The sequence below is a fragment of the Dermacentor albipictus genome, chromosome 1, assembly GCF_038994185.2.
Source record: "Dermacentor albipictus isolate Rhodes 1998 colony chromosome 1, USDA_Dalb.pri_finalv2, whole genome shotgun sequence".
NCBI classification, from domain to species: Eukaryota; Metazoa; Arthropoda; class Arachnida; order Ixodida; family Ixodidae; genus Dermacentor; species Dermacentor albipictus.
The window spans coordinates 303642346-303659073 of NC_091821.1; the positions used below are offsets into that span (position 1 = coordinate 303642346).

At 49.1% G+C, this 16728-nt stretch overlaps 2 protein-coding genes across 8 annotated transcripts in view; one reads left to right on the forward strand and one right to left on the reverse strand.

Annotated features, from left to right (window-relative positions):
• Positions 1–16728, reverse strand: part of LOC139054482 (uncharacterized) — a 100332-nt gene that overhangs the window by 61823 nt on the left and 21781 nt on the right. Inside the window, exons 1-2 of one of the 5 annotated variants that reach the window (XR_011511273.1) lie at positions 12834–12935; positions 10525–10668 (exon numbers count right to left, since the gene is read on the reverse strand). Coding sequence is in view for 1 of the 5 variants with exons in the window: in XM_070531517.1 (XP_070387618.1) it covers positions 10452–10668 (217 nt within the window). In the remaining 4 variants the exon portion in view is untranslated. Of the gene's footprint in view, positions 1–10451; positions 10669–11445; positions 11725–12773; positions 12936–16728 lie in introns of those variants that run through there. The other 4 variants (XR_011511272.1, XR_011511275.1, XR_011511274.1 and 1 more) reach the window with 4 other exon arrangements.
• LOC139054479 (uncharacterized) overlaps positions 1–16728 on the forward strand; it is a 40112-nt gene that overhangs the window by 13843 nt on the left and 9541 nt on the right. Inside the window, exon 1 of one of the 3 annotated variants that reach the window (XR_011511271.1) lies at positions 12027–12041. The exons of 1 other annotated variant lie outside the window; for it this stretch is intronic. Coding sequence is in view for 1 of the 2 variants with exons in the window: in XM_070531505.1 (XP_070387606.1) it covers positions 12169–13317 (1149 nt within the window). In the remaining variant the exon portion in view is untranslated. One more of the 3 variants, XM_070531505.1, reaches the window with a different exon arrangement.

A 16728-nucleotide genomic window follows, 5' to 3' on the forward strand; every position in this document is an offset into this window, starting at 1 on the left:
GAGTCCCGGACCAGGACGAATTTTTCTTCAACTATGAGGCTTTTCTTTCGAGGAACCCGTATGGGTTTCCTTTGCAGCGATTGCTACGAACGGGTGGATGTCTGATTTTCCCTTTATTCATAACTACGAGTTACCAAAGTGCGTCACGGGAGCGAGCACTGTTAAGGAAAAATTCTAGTTCATTTAGCAACAAAATTCCCCTGCATTGGCACTTTTATTTGCCGAGGAAAACATAAGCAAAAGAGGTGTAACGAAGGCCATCGTTTTGAAGAAGTAAACGTAAATGGGGGAAACGGGAGACATTCAGTAGCGTGTCATCCCTCCACGCGCCCTGATCACCTCACGCATCCTCGAAGGAAGGGACTCGAACAATGCTTCAATGAAGCAAGTGTCCGCTCGAATTGCATTCCAAGCTTCTTGGACAGCGACCCACAAGTCGTCATGGGATGCACTATGGAGGCCTTGCTTGGACAGGGTGCTCTTCATTCGGCCCCAGACATGTTCAATAATATTCATGTCCGCACCCTTTGGGACCCATTGAAGCTGGGGCACACCGCGATCGTCTAACAGTGTCTTAACCCGGTTTGCTGTGTGGATGGGGGATAGGTCCTGCATAAAATAAAAGTTTCCATCGGGAAACGGCCCATCCAGGACATATGGAATCATTGTATAGTCCAAGATGTCGCAGTATTTCTCCCACGTCAGGGCACCCTCGATTCGGACCAGTGGACCCAGTCCTTCGGCTGACACGGCTCCCCACACATTTACAGCAGTCCTGCCACTTGTAGCGACTTCCTGAATATATTCAGGGTCGTAGCGAGTGTTGTCTGGACGCCAAACGCGACGTTTCTGGTCCCAGACAGTGGTGAATGTTGACTCATCTGAAAATAGCACTCTTTTCCATTGGTCAACGCTCCATCCACTGTGATCAATTGCGAACTGGAGACGGGCCGCCTTGTTTCCCTCAGTCAACCTTGGCTTCTGCACAGCAACCCGGCTCTTGAGACCTGCTTCCGCTAGTCTTCTTCTCACCGTTGCAAGTGATACAAAAACACCTGCAGTATCGGCAAATCCTTTAGCATCACCGAATGGATTAGCACACGCTGCAGCGATCAAGACCTCGTCTTCTTCTACTGTAGTTGCCCGTGGGCGTCGTTCGTGTGGAGCATCTGAAATGCGGCCTTCTTCGCGGTATGCTTGCACAATTCGGTTGACTGTGTGTGTAGACCGCCCCGTCATCTCTGCAATCTTCCGCTGAGAATAACACCGCAAAGAAAGCTCTACAATCTTCACCCGTTCGCTTTCGGGAACCCTGGCCATATTACCAGGAGCACTGCACTTGGACTCGGACCCAGGAGCACTGCACTCAGATCGCTAGTTATACAGTGATCGAAGCGCGATTTTATCGCCACTGCCGCCAGTGCCCTGCTTCACTGCGTAGTTCAGTTCAACATCGTCTGCCTGCGACGCGGTAGCAGACGACACTGAGAGCAGTACGCCTAGCAGAGAGTTCGTCTGCGTCGTTATTACATATTGCGCGTTTGAAACACTGGTTATTTTTAAAGCGACAGCGTTACTGGCCTAGTCGAGCGAGTTTTGCCGTGTGTGAGAGTAAGACTTTGAAGTTAAGAATTGATACCACGTGACTCGCTGCCGTTGCACCGACCGCCGCCTCGCCAGATGCGTCTAAGTGAATAACTGCGCGACTCGCCGATCTCTTGAAAGGCAGACGGTGCCGTGCTCTCTTCCGCCTCGCAGTTTTTCGCTATATTCAGGCCAGTGCTTCAGTTGAGCCATCGTGCAATGGTAGAAAGGAGCGTGGACTCTGGTCTACCTGTGGCGAAGTTGTCTGCACGGTCCCAGTGGCGAAAGCGACAAGGTGAGTCGGACCATCCTGCAGATGTCACTCGGCTTGCTAATGAGATAAAGCGGAGACGTGAGTACGGGCGCGCTAAATGGCAGGTTGAAACCAGTGAAGAACGGGAACTTCGGCGAGCTTAGCGCGGGGTGAAGGCGGCAGAAGGATGACAGGACGAGCTTTAGAGGCGGCAATGGACGCCTCGCCTTCGACTTCGACGACGGCCTCGAAAACTGGCGAAACGACGGTAGTGAGTGCTCCCAGTATGGAACGTTCGACTAGTTAGGTTGGGAAACTGGGCATGGGCTACGAGGATCCAACTACTATTCGTGAGTTAACTCACCTTTAGGGGGCGTAGCGAGGATCTGACCACATTGTGTCACATGGAGGTTCACTCACAGCTCGTTGCCGGGGAATATATTGTGTTGCTTGTGGAGGTATTCGCGGTGTTATGTGGAGAACACCAGTACTTTGGGAAACACATCCAGTACTTGACGTCGAGCAGTTTTGACGTGTTTAAGTCACCGTAAGCAATGGCACCGAAGTTTTGGAATTTTCGGCGTGTCATATCCGCTCGAGATCGCGGTCTGGCTGACGAACGATTTCGCGGAGTCTACATAGAGGAATCGAATGGCTTCTGAGTCACAGGTGTCACTGAAGGAAGGGAGTACGTTAGCACCATGTTCATTCATTACTCTAAGTAAGGGAGTGGGCAATTTTTCCATCAATTAGCTTGCAACCAATGCAGCCACGCTCGCCGAGGGTGCCTTCGCTTGTCAATCTTTCTAATAATGTGCCGCGTTTGCTCCACTAACTTCTTCGTCGCAGTAGCAATAGATTACGTTTTCGAGTTGACGGCTTCTTTTGTTCTCAGTAGGGAATGTAAAGCTGTCTATAGCGAGAAGGGGAAGCCAAATAAGTCGGCATGTGAATATATGTAAATTGCTCACGTAAAAATGCATGTGCTTTTGCGGAGATTTATCCATGTGCGTGGACAGAGCGTTTTAATTCAGTGAAATTTCGCCAAGCAAGCATGACAAAATATTTTGCGTGATCGATCGTGCCGGTAGCCTCTCTTGGCGTCGACAGTTTGCGCATGCTAATGCTAATGCCAAAGGGCTAACCTCCAGAGGGAAACCGAGAAAACAAGCAGTTGTCTCCGCCCGTCAAGACGATCGTTACCTTCCGACGACGTGCGTTCCTACACATGCTTCAAAAGTTGCATAAGGAAAAGCCGATCGTCGTCATCGGGGGCTTGCGCGGGTACCGTCTGTTGCTTACACATACTTTGCAGCTTGCGTCTGCTTACCCGCCGCTATGTGTGTGTGGACTTTGCTCCCAGGCGCACTCCTTTTGCGGACCTTATCCGGAATAAAGGCACTTCTGTTACGGTTGCGATGTCGGCCAGTCATCACTTCCTCGCATTCTATTCGAGACAGATGCGGGATTCATGCCTCGAGTACATGAAGATAATGCCGGACGATCGCCATCGCGCAACGGTTCCTTGTTGCAGTAATGCGCGCGGTCCAACCGGTGGGACCGGTGCTGCTGGCCCGTTAAGACAAGATGTGGCGAAAAAGAAAACCGACCGTAATAGACTGCATCTTTAGTCATCAGCAAGTGCGTGCAACCTTATAGCACGTTTGAAATGCTTTGTGATCACAGGTTTGCGCGAGTGAACGTTCTGATGACAAAAGTGAATACGAGCACAATTACCCCACAGGAGCTCCGTGCATCGGACACCTTAAAAGATAATAGATGCCAGGAATGACGAAATTGTTTGCTCAGAACGGACGAAAATACATATGTAAGCGTCACTTTCATACCCATGCGCGGAGATTCACAATGTATAAAATCCTGCGGCGCCGATTGTTGCAGCAGGAAGGAAACTTGTGAAGCGATTGTCACCGTGTTGACACGTACTGCAGAACGCTGCAGAAGTAGTTTCCAGCTGATTTTTTTTTTCTTTTTTCTTGGCTCCACCTGCCATATACTAAGGGTTTTTTATTAGGCTGGCAAGGGGCGTCTGATACTTACACTTCCAATTAGCATTGCTTGCTTTGGTTGGATTGGTTGAGTCACGAATAGACCTCGTGTTCTAGAGAGAGTGGTTGGGCTCGATTTACTTTGCGTGGCCAAGATTAAAATGGCGTCAAACTACTTTACAGAAAGCGAACAGAATTAGATGCCATAAAACTAAACCGTGAACAAACGATGCCAACGATGCAAAATATGGGGTTGTCAATGTGAGCCTAACTCGGCTTAGCAACACAGCATAACCAAGCATAACAAGCTTTCGCTTGCATAACTGGGCCTATCCGAGCTGAGCCGCAGTGAGTTTTTACCATGAAGAAAAAGCGAATACATATTATCTAAAAAGCTTTTTAAAATCGATATGATGTGAGCCGCGTGTCAGTACATAACGCAGCAGTCTGTAACTGCCGTCTGTTCCGAGTTGTTGCTTATTGCAGACGTGGAATACATGATACACTTCGGTAAACATCTACGGTTGCTTCTTGGTTGTGTCGATGTGGCCGTCATGTCACGGGTGCTGAACAAAGAATGGGTAGGAATTAAAGATCCCTGGACAAGGCAATATTTTGAGAGACAAATTGGGATAATGGTGGGAAAGTAAACGCAGAGCGTAAATAGAATCACACTAGCGAAGAGAGAAGATGGCTGAATCACGGGTGCTCCTCATCACCGTAGCCCTAAGGTAACAGAAGAATTCGAAGACGAAGCCGTTCTTGCTGCCACCCACATGAAACGCTTTGGAACTGCCAAATCACTAGTTTGGCACTGCCAAACTGGTGCCAGCGTGTTTGCCAGCCAATCAACACTGAAACGGCAGCTAGCGGAAGGCGACCTCCACAGCCACGTAGCGGCGCAGATACCACCAATATCGGCACAAACCAAAACTGAGCGCCTATTTTTCGCCAACGAACACGCCTCGTGGGGCGCAGGTAGGTAGAATACAGTCGTCTTCACCGATTAATCTGCCTTTGCGACCGTGAGTGATTTCCAAAGGCGCATCTGACGTTCCGATTACTAAAGGTCTCACCTTCACTATGCACAGAAGATGCGCAGTCAATGTGTGGGACGCCGTATCCAGAGGGAAACCTTGTGTGCTGCATTGGATAGATGGGAGCAGTACACCAAAGAAATGCTACGAAATACGCAATCTCGTCATGCTTTTATATGTTCAAGACCGCGCTATCCCGACAGTGATATTATTTTTTCAACAGGACGTCTCCTCTGTGCACGCATCACGAAAGTGGATGGACTTCAAATCCATCTTAACGTTAGAAGGCTTCGATGGCTACCAAAAGAGCCTATATGAACATAATTTAGCATATATGGGGCAAAAGAAAGCCGAACATCTTGAGGAGCCAATGTCATGGCATTTTGGCAAGTGCGCTCTCGGAGGCGGCAGAAAGGAAGTGAGACTGTGCGAATGTCGACTCCAGCTTCTTTGACGCACTGTACAGACCACTGCCTTCTCGAATAGAGGATGTCACTGACCTCCAAGGAGGCATAACCCGACACTGGGCCTGAGGTGACGTGCAAGGACATATGAATTAATTCACTGAAATTTGGCGTCACCTACAGCTGAATCCTAAACCTTTCAGTTGCTTTCGTTTACGCCTTTATTTTAATTGTTAAGAGTATGACTACATAGGATAATATCTCAATTAAATTGCTTGAATTTGGTGACTCGCAGTATCAAAATGGGCATAGCATCTTTTCATATATTCGCATAAAAGTGCTTTCAATGTAAAAATAGCGCTGAGCCTCAAGGGCGTAGCCGGGGGGGGGGGGAGGTTCTGGTGCTAGGAATACCTAACGCAGTAAAAGAGCACATTTTACTAGAACATGGTGACGCAGTGAGAATCCCTACTGAACTAGCCTTGCCAGTTAATTGGAGTGATAGCTTAGCAGGGGTTCACATGTTCGTTCCTGTAATATGTGTCATTCCCAGTTACTAAAAGGGCGCACTGTGATCGAACATGGTCATGTTACACGAATCGTTAGCCCATTTGCAAAGTGAGCTTTATGTAAAGATAGCCCAAGAAAGACGGACGCCGCCTTGTGTGCTATCTATAATGTGTGCATAGAAGAGTGCACTATGCTAAAATGCCCTGTCATGTAACACCAGTCATTAAGCTTCAGCGTGTTAGCTCATCCAGTGATCGCTGAACAGGGCTTTATAGCCACACAGATAAGTGTGTACTAAGACTGAGCAGATGAGGAGTCCGCCATGTCCGGACGGCGTCATATAGCACTAATCATTTGTAATTGCCTCATGTGAGCTTACAATAGTGATAGTTGACCTGGGCTTTAAAGGCCATTTCATTTGATATACATCATGCATGTAGAAAACCATTGCATCACACCCGAAAGTGGTCATGTGGCAAAATATATTAGTGACTCGGTCGTTACCGTTCATCGATTTAATAGTTGAAGAGGATTTCGAAAATGATATTGGTTGACATGCATCATGCTCTGGGATAGAAGCACGGTGCACTCGGTCGCTATGTGGCACTTTTATCGCAGTCACTAGTGTTTACCTAGTGTGAGCACATAAGAGTTATAGCCGAACCAGACTCCCAACACAATTTCGTTTGATATGCATCAGGCCAGGATACGAACGAGTGCAGTGCTTTCGAATACGGCCATGTGATAAGAGTCACTAGCGACAACATGAAGCCACATTGTAGCGATACCCAGACTGGGCTTCAAAAACCATTTCGTTTGATATGCATCAAGCCAGGGTGCACAATATGTCAACATGCCCGAAAGAAGTCACGTGACCTCAATCACTAGTGACTTGTCCATGTCAACTCTCTCACTTTCGTATTCGAAGAGAGCTTCTCCATCCGCCTCGTTTGATATGCGTCATGGGTATGTAGAGGTAGTTTCCAGCGCTCTATGTGGTGATCGTGCGTCCCTAATCACTAGCGACTTGGTCACGTGACCTCATCATGGTGGTAGCTGAGCCGGGCTTCGAAAACCATTTCGTTTGATATGCATCATCCCTGGGTAGAAGAGCACTGCAACTCGACTGAACATTGGTCACGTGACCACGTCACTAGTGATCATCCAATGTGGACTCATTTAGTCATAGCCAGACTGGGCTTCAAAAACCATTTCGTTTGATATGCATCGAGCCAGGGTACACAATATGGCAACATGCCCGAAAGTAGTCACGTGACCTGAATCACTAGTGACTTGTCCGTGTCAACTCTCCCACTCTCGTATTCGAAGAGAGCTTCTCCATCCGCGTCGTTTGATATGCGTCATGGGTATGTAGAGGTAGTTTCCAGGGCTCTATATGGTGATCGTGCGTCCCTAATCACTAGTGACTTGGTCATGTGACCTCATCATGGTGGTAGCTGAGCCGGGCTTCGGAAACCATTTCGTTTGATATGCATCATCCCTGGGTAGAAGAGCACTGCACTCGACTGAACATTGGTCACGTGACCACCTCACTAGTGATCATGCAATGTGGACTCATTTAGTCATAGCCAGACTGGGCTTCAAAAACCATTTCGTTTGATATGCATCAAGCCAGGGTACACAATATGGCAACATGCCCGAAAGTAGTCACGTGACCTGAATCACTAGTGACTTGTCCGTGTCAACTCTCCCACTCTCGTATTCGAAGAGAGCTTCTTCATCCGCGTCGTTTGATATGCGTCATGGGTATGTAGAGATAGTTTCCAGCGCTCTATGTGGTGATCGTGCGTCCCTAATCACTAGCGACTTGGTCATGTGACCTCATCATGGTGGTAGCTGAGCCGGGCTTCGGAAACCATTTCGTTTGATATGCATCATCCCTGGGTAGAAGAGCACTGCACTCGACTGAACATTGGTCACGTGACCACCTCACTAGTGATCATGCAATGTGGACTCATTTAGTCATTGCCAGACTAGGCTTCACAAACCTATTCGTTTGATATGCATCGAGCCAGGGTGCACAATATGGCAGCATGCCCGAAAGTAGTCACGTCACCTGAATCACTAGTGATTTGTCCGTGTCAACTCTCTCACTCTCGTATTCGAAGAGAGCTTCTCCATCCGCGTCGTTTGATATGTGTCATGGGTATGTAGAGGTAGTTTCCAGTGCTCTATGTGGTGATCGTGCGTCCCTAATCATTAGTGACTTGGTCATGTGACCTCATCATGGTGGTAGCTGAGCCGGGCTTCGGAAACCATTTCGTTTGATATGCATCATCCCTGGGTAGAAGAGCACTGCACTCGACTGAACATTGGTCACGTGACCACCTCACTAGTGATCATGCAATGTGGACTCATTTAGTCATAGCCAGACTGGGCTTCAAAAACCATTTCGTTTGATATGCATCAAGCCAGGGTACACAATATGGCAACATGCCCGAAAGTAGTCACGTGACCTGAATCACTAGTGACTTGTCCGTGTCAACTCTCCCACTCTCGTATTCGAAGAGAGCTTCTCTATCCGCGTCGTTTGATATGCGTCATGGGTATGTAGAGGTAGTTTCCAGCGCTCTATATGGTGATCGTGCGTCCCTAATCACTAGTGACTTGGTCATGTGACCTCATCATGGTGGTAGCTGAGCCGGGCTTCGGAAACCATTTCGTTTGATATGCATCATCCCTGGGTAGAAGAGCACTGCACTCGACTGAACATTGGTCACGTGACCACCTCACTAGTGATCATCCAATCTGGACTGATTTAGTCATAGCCAGACTGGGCTTGAAAAACCATTTCGTTGGATATGCATCAAGCCAGGGTGCACAATATGGCAGCATGCCCGAAAGAAGTCACGTGACCTGAATCACTACTGAATTGTCCGTGTCAACTCTCTCACTCTCGTATTCGAAGAGAGCTTCATCATCCGCGTCGTTTGATATGCGTGATGGGTATGTAGAGATAGTTTCCACCGCGCGTTGCGATGGTCATGCGTCCCTAACCACTAGTGACATGCTCATGTAACCTCATCATGGTGGTGGCAGAGCCGGGCTTCGAAAACCATTTCGTTTGATATGCATCATCCCTGGTTTGTTATGTGATATGATATATGATATAAGTTATGTGATAGCCAGAAACTCCTGTCCATAGCCACATTTACATTTATAATCAGAAGCCTCTAAAAGCCATTTCACAATTTCAGTGCTTTCAGCTCCAATCATTCAGAGAGGGAGAGGTAAATGAGAGCTTCGTTAGAATAGTTCCTTCTCTTATTCCAGTGGCATTTTTTCACCACCGATTGCTATGGCGCCACGCTGCCTATCGGCCAAGGTACCACCGAAATGCTCCCAACCGATGGTAAAGCACTTCGGCTGGCCTGCGTAGCCTGCGTAGCCAGCACCCCCTCGCCACCCGCACTGTTGTTGGACTCCGACGAGCGGTGGCCAATGTCGGCCCATTCCAGCAGTGCTGCCAACTCTGGAGACATTTTCCTATATCTAGGGATTTTTGTGTTATCTAAGGAAATAGGGAAACAAATCTGAATCTAAGGAAATTTCGTGCCAGGACACTGAAACAGCAAAACCACTGATGTGACGGTGAGTTTTGACTTCAGTCACTTGCAAATTATCTTCGCATTAGCACGTGAACTATTACTATTGATCATAAAACAGCGCTGTGAATGCACTTCACCCAGTAAATGAGAGTGTGTGGGTGCTAGGCCATGTAATGAAGTAGTGCTACGGCAATTTTGTCATTCATACCGCTTTAACGGGGCTGCCAATGTATGCTCTGAATAATATATATGTATGTGTAACCGGCAAAACAAGCGTATGCTGGGACACCAAAACAAAGCAACAAGGCCAAATCAGGCTCTAAGTGGACACATATACCTTGCACCGAGCATGACACTGCAGTCGTGCCGCTAAACAGCAGAATACACGTGTATACAAATATCACTGGGAACTGCCCATAGGCAGAGCAGCGTTGGAGAGAATCCCAGTGGTCATGTGCTTGGGGGGGTTTCACTTTGGAGGAAAGAAAATGACACGTAAGCGCGCGCATACATGTTGTGGTGCTATGTCAGTACACGGCATTCACAAAAATGCTTCACACCTTTCACATTTGTGTCTTGAAGTGGCACACTGTTGTGACACTGCTACATTCTGTATGATGAGTGCTGTGTTCATCTTCTGTACAATTCGAATAAGGTTCCATGTAATCTTGGCACTTTGGTCTAGGTGCAAAACAACTTTGGACAGCAACAAAGTGTTTACATCTTCTGTGAATGTGACTTCAAGTAGGAGACTCTGTTGTTGGCATTACAACTTGCACTGCAGCATCATTTCAGTTTGAGCCCCGTGAGTTCATTACGTGAATATTTTAAAACAAGCTTAAAAATTACTCTCTATATAAATTTAAACGTTCAATTAAATTTAAACTACCAAGATTTCCAGCCTATTTGCATAGCACAAACGAAATTTTTTCGTTATAGAAATTATATTTGCAGGCTGAACAACTAACCTTTGCAAGAATATCTAGGGAAACCTAGGGCAACCTTTTATGCGAGTTACGGAAAACTGGCTCCGGGGGTTGTCGGCACTGCATTCCAGATTGACCCTAGAGTTTAGTGTAAATTGTTACCTTTGGTAGCACATGCTGTAACTCCAGGTTGAACACTGCGCCAAGCATCGCAGCAGCCGAGCGATGAACTTACTTGATCGGTGGTTGCCGTCGCCGGCGGCGCCTTCGTCCTTGCGGGCGTGACCATTCTTGTGGTGGTGCCGGTGGTGCCTGCGGTGGCCGCGCCGGCGGTAACCAGGCACGTGCAACCCAACATACACCGTGTGAGCTCGGTGACCTGTGATTCACAATCGACATCGCGCCACATCACCGCAAGTAAGAGACATCAAAAACACAAAAATGCGGCTGACCGCGGCAACATGTGAAGTCGCGCAATATGTGAAGGAGCCCGTTTAGACAAGTTACTAAGTTGAAAATAAACCAATATATTTTGGGGCACATTTTCTTTCCTTTTCTTCTTCTTTGGATAAGGGTATTTCAAAACTTGTTAACGATAGCCTCAGATCACGTACTAAGACGTGACTTTGCACGACTATAAACCTGCACAATAAAGCTTCACGTGACAGATGGACAGACGTAGTTCTAATTAGATGTTTTCGCCCAATTTCTTTTTTTCTCTCTCTCTTCTTTTTCATGTAAGAAGGTTAATAGCTACACTATATGTTAACTCTCGCAAAAGCAAGCACGCAATAAAGCAAGTCTTGTCGCGCAAATGAGGTATGAAAGAGAATGTGGTGCAATTTATACACATATACACACAAAAGCCAATGTTACTTAAGCAACCCATCTTACATATGTAATGTCTCGCAGATGAAAATTTTCGAGTCCAACTTACACAGAGAATGGGGAGATCTCAGTGAAATTTGTATAGTACATTCTAGTGTGTGGTTAATCAGCCCGTTTGTCAAATGGTGTGCCCACTCCAAATCTGTACGCTCGAGCAGATCCCTTAGACAGGGCTGGCTCCTGACGTCGTGATGTCAGCAAGAGGAGCAGCAGCGCATGCCAGTTGCCAGCATCTTGAAAATTCGTTTTTTACTGCGAAGCTGTATACCTCTACTATCCAAGGAAATTTTCGTGTCGTTGGCGTGGTCAGCAAAAAGTCCCCATACGTGGGCCGATCCCGAAGACAGTAGAATACAGACCCGACCCGCGGCGGAGGTAAAGCAGGCGTTAAGCTTTCCCCATACGTGGGCCGATCCCGAAAATAGTGCAATACCGGCTCGACCAGCGGCGGAGGTGAAGCAGGCGTTAAGCCCTCCCCATACGTGGGCCGATACCGAAGATAGTGAAATGCCCAGCCGTCCCGCAGCGGAGGTGAAGCAGGCGTTAAGCACTCCCCATACGTGGGCCGATCGCGAAGATAGTGCAATACCGGCCCGACCCGCGGCGGAGGTGAAGCAGGCGTTAAACTCTCCCCATACGTGGGCTGAATCCGAAGATAGTGCAATGCCGGGCCGACCCGCGTCGAAGGTGCGGTTCGGCATTACGGGGGGACGACGCTAGGGGGCCAAACGGAGCAGTCACGCTTCGCATGAGCTCCTGCCTCGACGCCTCATTTCACCCGGAAAACCTCGACGCCGCCGAAAATGCAGTGCTCTATCGTCCTCTACTAATCAAGCGAAACCCGTGGATAACTGGTTTTCAACCGTAAGTCCATATTTCCCGTTCTCTGCTTGCTCGAAGATCCGCGGAGAAGAACGCTGCTCTAAGCCTAAGCGGCGTCGGGCCGACGGCCCGACGGAACGCTGCTCCAGCTCGTGCGGGACGCGCCAGGATGGCTGACGACGACGCGTCTGCTACGATCGGAGCCACGACGCCGATCGAAAAGAACCCCCAACGCGACGACAACGCTACCGACCTATCGCAAAAGAAAACCCTTGACAACGGGGGATGGTTTATTGCAAAATACCACAACTCAAGGCTCATCGCCGTTCCGGATACCGGGACCGAAGCGGTCGACAAATCAGCACCGAGCCAGCCCAAACTAAAGGAGAATCCCATTCGCCAAGAGAAGCTACCTCCACTGCCGAAGACCGATTTCAAAGTCATCATTAGACCGAAGAATGGGCTCAACATCAGTCAACTGAGCACGCATCAGATGGCCCGGGCTATAACCAAAGCATGTGGAAACCCAGACATGTGCAACGAAGGCAACTTGCTTATACGGTTGCGCAACGGATCGAACATCGCCATAATCAGCACGCCAAGCATGGAGACTGCCAATGTAGTGCAGAGCATTCCAAGTCTCCGTTTTGGTGCGAAAGACTATGCAGTGACGGCGTACGTGGCAGCGCCGGACAATTCGTGTAAAGGAGTGATTCATGGACTGGACGCCGGTACAACGCCGACCGAATTACTGGCCCACCTTCGGGTACGTACCCATGGAGTCAAAATACTTTACGCAAGAATGCTTGGAAACTCCCAAACCGCGGTAATTACCTTCGAGGGCAAGATCGTCCCCCGCTACGTTTACTACTACGGCGGCGAGACGCGTTGCTACCTCTATCGGTCGTCGCGGCAAGTTTGCTATATATGCTTCAAGCCTGGGCATAGGGCGGATGTATGCCCGACACCTGACGCCGTTGTCTGCTCGAACTGCGCCGAGCCAGTAATCGAAGACGGACACGCCTGCGAGCCCAGGTGTGCGCTGTGCAAGGAAGCGCACCCGACACGGGCAAAGGAGTGCAAAGAACGCCTCTGGAAACCGAGAAGCCCACGGGGGAGAAAAAAAGAGGAACCGGACGCCGAAGCCAAGGACGCCGGTGGACGTGGCCGGCCCAGGAAACGCTGGTTCAGTAGGGACTCCAGCTCGACATCCAAGTCTAGATCAAGGTCGAGATCCGCGTCCAAGACCAGGCAGGCTCCAGAAACGAAAAAGAAGCAGCAGAAGAAGACCATACACAAGAAGGAAGAAGACAGTAAGGTGAGCTGGAAAGCGCATCTTTTCTCAGCCTCTCCCACTGCTCCAAAGAACACGAACACGCAGAATGACGAAGTAAATGAGCTAAGGCAAACTATTCAGACTCTCAGGGCAGAAAATGCTGAACTCAGACAGAAGCTCAACGAGCTCATAGATGAACTTAGGGCACTGAGAACAGGGCAGACAAATTCAAAGCCGCAAACAGCCGAAACCCAGTCGGCCACCATAGGGCGGCAGGAATTCACAACTGCCATGGTAGCCATGAACGATGCACTAGCGAATCTTAGCAACCTCGTTTCTAACATCCAAGAGGAGGCGCGCAAGGACAGAGAACGCCTAGTACAATTTACAGGCATGAAATCCAGAACTAAACCCTATACTAGGCCATCGGCTGAGTATGGCGAGCAACCCTAAACGCCTGGTCAAGTTGGAAACCCTCGATATATGGCAGTGGAACTGCCGTGGGATCCGCAGAAAGCAGGGTCTCCTTAAACAACACATCACTAACTGCACAGCTCCGCCAGACATAATCGCCCTACAGGAAACCGGCTGCTCACCCACTCTTGCGGGCTACTCAGTCTATGAAGGGCTCAGCCAGAGTAAGGTCGCGACGCTGGTTGCCAAAGCTGTCACCGTAATCAAACACGACATTGACGCAACGGACATTGACCACGTCTTTATTGAAATTATTACCCAAAAGAGAAGCCAAGAAAGCATCTTTCTCCTCAACATTTACAGCCCGCCCAGCCAGAGGAAAGCCAATTTTGGCTACCTGTTACGCAAGGCAGAACAAGCAGCAGGCAAGAAGGGTCTCGTCATCCTGGGGGATTTTAATGCCTGGCACAAAAGCTGGGGCTACGTTAAGGAAACTCAGAAAGGCAGGGACCTAGCCAGAGAAACGGATCGCAGAAGGCTTAGTCTCATCACAGACCACACCCAACCCACGCGAGTGGGGAACAGTATCAACCGAGATTCGTGCCCAGACTTGGCATTCGTCAGAGGGGTAAGGGACGCTCGATGGGAAAACGACGGGGAAACGCTTGGCAGCGACCACTTCATTTTGCGCATCAAGATAGAAACCCTCCCGATCAGGAAAAGACTTGGCCAGGCTAGGCTCACCGACTGGGTAGCCTATAGAAAAACTAGGGCGGAGTCCGAAGACACTGAGATCACAGACATTACGAGCTGGGTCGCAGGAATCAAGGCAGACTGCAAAAGGCTAACCCGAGAGGTCGCCCTCACCACCAACACACCCGAGGTGGATAAGCATCTTTTACACCTATGGGACGCCCGACGGGGGCTACTAAGAAGATGGAGGCGGCAGAAGCACAACAGAAAACTCAGACTAAAAATCGTTGAGGTCACCAGACAAGCCGAAGAGTATGCGACAGAACTCGCAGGGCGCAACTGGGACCAAAAATGCAACGAACTACAGGGGACCCTGGGCTGGAAAAAGACATGGGCCTTGCTAAGGAGTCTTATAGACCCAACCATGACCAAGTCCGAAAATCGTAAAACGACCCAACGGATCGCGCACCAATTCCAAGGCACAGACCGGGAAATGCTCAAGAACATCAAGCAGCGCTACATTGGGGATACAACGGACGTCGACTGCAGCTTGGCATACACGGGCGAAGCAAATCCCGCTCTAGATGAACCCATTACCATAGAAGAAGTAAGACACGCTGTGATGTCTGCCACAAAGAACACCACGCCAGGCAAGGATGGCATCACCAACGCCATGATAAGGAACCTGGACGAAAACTCCATCAAACGATTTACAGAATTCGTAAATAAACACTGGGAACAGGGGACTATCCCGGACGACTGGAGACATGCGGAAATAGTTATGATTCCGAAGTCCGGAAAGACTCCCTGCCTGGAAAACCTGCGACCCATTTCGCTAACGTCCTGCTTGGGAAAAGTATATGAGAGAATTGTGCTTCAGAGGTTGGAGACCCACCTGGAGGACAACGAGCTCATGCCACACACTATGTTTGGATTCAGAAAATGCCTCTCAACGCAAGACATCCTCCTGCAGATTAAGGAGGAGGTACTTACTACCATCCCGAAATACGGCGAAAATATCTTGCTTGCACTCGATCTTAAGGCGGCCTTCGACAATGTAAGTCATAGGGCTGTGCTGGAGGGTCTCAGCAACATTGGTTGCGGCCAGAGAATACACAACTACGTCAGAGCTTTCCTCAGTGACAGAACCGCCACCATTGGTATAGGAGGCATCAGGACTGACACCTTCAACATGCCCAAAAAGGGAACACCGCAAGGCTCTGTGATATCCCCTACGCTTTTTAACATTGTTATGATCGGGTTAACACGGAAGCTCGAAAAAATTGAAGGCCTCAGGCATGCCATATACGCCGACGACGTCACAATCTGGGTGACCAAGGGATCCTTGGGAGAAAAACAAGACCTTCTGCAGAGCGCAGCAGATACAGTCCATGCATACACTGAACACTGCGGGCTTGTCTGCTCCCCGGAGAAATCCGAGGTGCTCAGAGTCTACAGAAGAGGCTACAATCTGCAAAACTCCATAGACATCTTCATAGGGGGGAGGAAGATTCCGGAGGTATCCCAAGTTAAGATCCTTGGCATGTGGATACAAAGCAACTGTCGTGTGGACCACACAATCAGACAGCTGGCAAACACTACAGCTCAGATCACGAGGATGATCGCAAGAATCTCAAACAGACGGCGAGGTATGAAAGAAGAGGACACATGTAGGCTAATACAGGCCCTCGTGGTCAGTAGGATTGTATACAGTGTCCCCTACCAAACACCGCTCGAGCAGGAAAAAGAACAATTAGAGGCAATCCTTAGGAAAGCTTACAAATGCGCTCTCGGACTACCGGTCAACACTTCGACGGAGAAATTCCTTCAGTTGGGCATAAACAATACAGTGCAAGAACACATCGAAGCTCACCTTCTCGCGCAGAAAATCAGACTCATGCTGACTCCAACGGGCAGGCACACGCTGAAGATACTGGGTATGAGAGATGCTTGCAGAGAAATTAACAGCACGGAAAGCATACCTAAAGAGATTCGAGAGATCATTGAGGTTAGCCCGATACCGAGAAACATGCACCCTAACTTACACAAGGCCAGAAGAAAGGCAAGATCAGAAGCACACAACAGATATTTCTCGGCAAGAAAAGACGTGTTATACGTCGACGCGGCCACATACAATGAGCACTCCGGGGCGGTAGTCAGCGTTGTTGATCACCAGCTTAGAGAAATCAATTGCGCTTCGATCAAAGGCAACAACATCCTGGAGGCTGAGGAAGCGGCAATCGCACTCGCCATCACCCACAAGGGCGAAGAGGCCACTACAACAATACTTACGGACTCGCAAGAAGCGTGCAGAAGGTACAGCAGCGGACGCATATCCACTGCGGC